The sequence below is a fragment of the Siphateles boraxobius genome, unplaced genomic scaffold, assembly GCF_051911475.1.
Source record: "Siphateles boraxobius isolate OS27281-9 unplaced genomic scaffold, OSU_SipBor_1 231, whole genome shotgun sequence".
NCBI lineage: Eukaryota > Metazoa > Chordata > Actinopteri > Cypriniformes > Leuciscidae > Siphateles > Siphateles boraxobius.
In genome coordinates, this window is record NW_027508846.1 from 100,001 (window position 1) to 104,506 (window position 4,506).

The following is a 4,506-nucleotide window of genomic DNA, read 5'->3' on the forward strand; positions in this document are numbered from 1 at the left end:
TGAACCCCAAACAGCGGCTGCCCGTGATCCTCCTGCACGCGTCACATTACACTGTCAAGGTGCCACACAAGTGCACACTACAGGTGCCACACAAGTGCACACTACAGAAACACCACAGGCTCACTTACCCTCAGACTGTTGACACACTTGAAGGAGTATTTGCATTTCTTGGACTTCCACTTGCCCTTGCCCCAGCTCTTCCTGCCCGGGGCATTAGCTGTGTTGGTCGGAGTGTCCGGCCGCTCCGTGTTGGGTCCGCTCTCCACACTGATCGCATCATCCTGGGAATCACACAGAGGATCAGGAAACACACAGAGGATCGGGAATCACACAGGGGATCGGGAATCACACAGGGGATCGGGAATCACACAGGGGATCGGGAATCACACAGAGGATCGGGAATCACACAGGGGATCGGGAATCACACAGGGGATCGGTAATCACACAGGGGATCGGGAATCACACAGGGGATCGGGAATCACACAGAGGATCGGGAATCACAGAGAGGATCGGGAATCACACAGGGGATCGGGAATCACACAGACGATCGGGAAAGGAAAGATAGAGACATAGTGGGAAAACATGCGAGTGAATCAAACAAAGCTGTTCACACAAACACACTTCACAGAGACAGATCATGCTTTTAATTATTATTATTATGGATATTAATAGTAAGACTGATTGGGTTGATCATTCATCGATATAAACACATAACCGAAGCTAGTCAGACTATGTTATTCTTGACAATAACATCACAATACTGAACACACTAAATCATGCTAAAAAACGAAGGTTATTATCTTGGGCTAATGATGAACACACGTTAACAGACAAAGAGAACCTTCACTTGACTCACAAACACACACTTTCAATAGACCTACATTATCGTCTCCAGACAGATCGGGGTTGCTGTTTTCGTCGCTGCTTAATTTCTGTTTTTTAATATTCGGCATCTCGTTTCCCGCCTCGGCATGAGATTCAGACATCTTCCTCCTCATCTTCTTCCAGCAATGCCACACTGCCGGAAAGCGACTCGCGCTGGCTCGTGCCACACTGCCGGAAAGCGACTCGCGCGGGCTCGTGCCAATCTGCCGGAAACAACTCGCGCGGGCTCGTGCCACACTGCCGGAAAGCGACTCGCGCGGGCTTGTGCCACACTGCCGGCAAGCGACTCGCGCGGGCTCGTGCCACACTGCCGAAAAGCTGCGAAACAGCACGACAGCTGCAGTGACATTGAGCGCCAGCAGAGGGAGACAGAACTAGAGTGAACAGTAGAGAAAACAGACGCTGAATCCGAAATCGCCCCTATACGCGTATACAGGGCACTATTCGAGAGAACAGCCATTTGTAGTGTTGTCTGAAACCATAGTTATTGAGTGCACTAATTCAACCCCACACTGCACCGCACAATGGCTAGAGAATACCCATGATGCACTGTGAATGAACTCCCGCGTCTGACCGGAAGATGGCGCCGCTGAATGAATCAAACAGTTTCCAAACCGGGCTGGAACGGGGTAATACCATACAGGTATACATAATACATTCCTTTTTAATTTATTATTAAATTGTTTAATTAAGGATTATATGCTAGTTTCCATGTCGGAGTTCAAGATAAATCTTTTCATTCCTACTGGAGCTGCCAGTTGCTACGTTTCAAATGGTTATTATTATTAAATGACAAACAAAATCGGCAGCCCTTCCGGCGAGTCCGTGTCTGAATCCACTCAGTCGCTTTCATTCAGTCCTTCAAGTGCACTATATATTAGTGGAGTAATGTAGGGAACAGTGAATGAGGGATAGGTGGCGATTTCGAACACAGCAAGAGTTTAACAATAAAGTTTCATGCAAATTTATCATGGCTTGTAAGTGCGAAAATAGTTCACACAGTGTACTCTTTTGTTGTTTTTTTGAAGATAGAGAAAAATTCAATGTTTTACATCATTTAAATGTGTTTGAACACAATTGGACTATATTAATTTGATGAATAAAAGAAAAAATGAGGTTTAACTTTAGTGAAGACATATATGGAAGTTTATATTATTAATGTTTAATGTAGGTTCAGGTATACACTAAACTACAGTCTGAAATGTGTAAACTAGACCGGGTTCTTCATCATTATGTGTTGATTATAATGAAAGTATAATGGAGTAATTGTGATCATGATTCAGACTGACAGAATCAGATGAATGATGATCAGTGATGTTTGATCAGTCGTGTCTTTTTATCATTGTTAATCCTGATGCTTATTTTATGTGAGTTTTCAGATCCTCTGAATCTGTTCTTGATGAAGACACAATAACCCTGGTTTAAAGCCTAAACGGGACTTAAACTCGACACCCGTCCCTCAAATCTGATGGTAATGTTGATCCAGGAAGATGTTGTAAATAAATCAGGTTCTCCGCAGTGAACAGACTTTATAAGGCCGATTGAAGGATTTGTAACGTCACTGACACGCTGAGACACGTCGACTCTCACAGATGTTTCTGTAGAGTAACACTCGTATAGTTTGCTGGAAAAGGAAACAGTGGGACTTTTCTTTTGGAGTAAAACTGATTTGTTGATTACAGTCACACACAACACTGCTAGAGACGATTCACTGATAGAGATGTGTGTGTGAGACAAGTTTGTTTGATTATTTGTTTGACTTTATTGTCTGTTCAGATTTACTGGACAGAAATTCATCTTTGACACTGGTATCAAGACATAACACAAATCAAATGATTGAGCACTCATACATAAATAAAACAAAATAATACAACATGTATATGTTCACACACCTAAAGTACCCGCCTCAAACAGGAGTGAGGAGTAGCAGGAGCAGGAGTGAGGAGGAGCAGGAGTGAGGAGTAGCAGGAGCAGGAGTGAGGAGGAGCAGGAGCAGGAGTGAGGAGGAGCAGGAGCAGGAGTGAGGAGTAGCAGGAACAGGAGTGAGGAGTAGCAGGAGCAGGAGTGAGGAGGAGCAGGAGTGAGGAGGAGCAGGAGCAGGAGTGAGGAGTAGCAGGAGCAGGAGTGAGGAGGAGCAGGAGTGAGGAGGAGCAGGAGCAGGAGTGAGGAGGAGCAGGAGTGAGGAGTAGCAGGATCAGGATTGAGGAGGAGCAGGAGCAGGAGGGAGGAGTAGCAGGAGCAGGAGGGAGGAGTAGCAGGAGCAGGAGTGAGGAGTAGCAGGAGCAGGAGGGAGGAGTAGCAGGAGCAGGAGGGAGGAGTAGCAGGAGCAGGAGTGAGGAGTAGCAGGAGCAGGAGTGAGGAGTAGCAGGAGCAGGAGTGAGGAGGAGCAGGAGTGAGGAGTAGCAGGATCAGGATTGAGGAGTAGCAGGATCAGGATTGAGGAGTAGCAGGAGCAGGAGGGAGGAGTAGCAGGAGCAGGAGTGAGGAGGAGCAGGAGTGAGGAGTAGCAGGATCAGGATTGAGGAGGAGCAGGAGCAGGAGTGAGGAGGAGCAGGAGTGAGGAGGAGCAGGAGCAGGAGTGAGGAGGAGCAGGAGTGAGGAGTAGCAGGAGCAGGAGTGAGGAGGAGCAGGAGTGAGGAGTAGCAGGAGCAGGAGTGAGGAGTAGCAGGAGTGAGGAGTAGCAGGAGTGAGGAGTAGCAGGAGTGAGGAGTAGCAGGAGCAGGAGTGAGGAGTAGCAGGAGCAGGAGTGAGGAGGAGCAGGAGTGAGGAGGAGCAGGAGCAGGAGTGAGGAGTAGCAGGAGCAGGGGTGAGGAGGAGCAGGAGTGAGGAGTAGCAGGAGCAGGAGTGAGGAGTAGCAGGAGCAGGAGTGAGGAGGAGCAGGAGTGAGGAGTAGCAGGAGCAGGAGTGAGCAGGAGCAGGAGTGAGGAGGAGCAGGAGTGAGGAGGAGCAGGAGTGAGGAGTAGCAGGAGTGAGGAGGAGCAGGAGTGAGGAGTAGCAGGAGCAGGAGTGAGGAGGAGCAGGAGTGAGGAGTAGCAGGAGTGAGGAGTAGCAGGAGTGAGGAGGAGCAGGAGTGAGGAGTAGCAGGAGTGATGAGTAGCAGGATCAGGAGCGAGGAGTAGCAGGATCAGGAGTGAGGAGTAGCAGGAGTGAGAAGGAGCAGGAGTGAGGAGTATCAGGAGTGAGGAGTAGCAGGAGCAGGAATGAGGAGGAGCAGGAGTGAGGAGTAGCAGGAGCAGGAGTGAGGAGGAGCAGGAGTGAGGAGTAGCAGGAGTTAGGAGTAGCAGGATCAGGAGTGAGGAGTAGCAGGAGTGAGGAGTAGCAGGAGCAGGAGTGAGGAGTAGCAGGAGTGAGGAGTAGCAGGAGTGAGGAGTAGCAGGAGCAGGAGTGAGGAGTAGCAGGAGTGAGGAGTAGCAGGAGTGAGGAGTAGCAGTAGCAGGAGTGAGGAGTAGCAGGAGTGAGGAGGAGCAGGAGTGAGGAGTAGCAGGAGTGAGGAGTAGCAGGAGCAGGAGTCAGGAGTAGCAGGAGTGAGGAGTAGCAGGGGCAGGAGTGAGGAGTAGCAGGATCAGGAGTGAGGAGTATCAGGAGTGAGGAGGAACAGGAGTAAGGTGTAGCAGGAGTGAG

At 49.3% G+C, this 4,506-nt stretch overlaps 1 protein-coding gene across 2 annotated transcripts in view; it reads right to left on the reverse strand.

Moving 5' to 3' along the window:
* eed (embryonic ectoderm development) overlaps nt 1-1,748 on the reverse strand; it is a 9,268-nt gene extending 7,520 nt beyond the window's left edge. Inside the window, exons 1-3 of one of the 2 annotated variants that reach the window (XM_077240446.1) lie at nt 882-1,748; nt 129-281; nt 1-32 (exon numbers count right to left, since the gene is read on the reverse strand). The exon at nt 1-32 is cut by the window's left edge and continues 61 nt beyond it. In XM_077240446.1, coding sequence (XP_077096561.1) covers nt 1-32; nt 129-281; nt 882-998 — 302 coding nt within the window. In that variant the 5' untranslated portion in view covers nt 999-1,748. The remainder of the gene's footprint in view (nt 33-128; nt 282-881) is intronic. The other variant, XM_077240445.1, reaches the window with a different exon arrangement.
* Nucleotides 1,749-4,506: the final 2,758 nt, after the last annotated feature.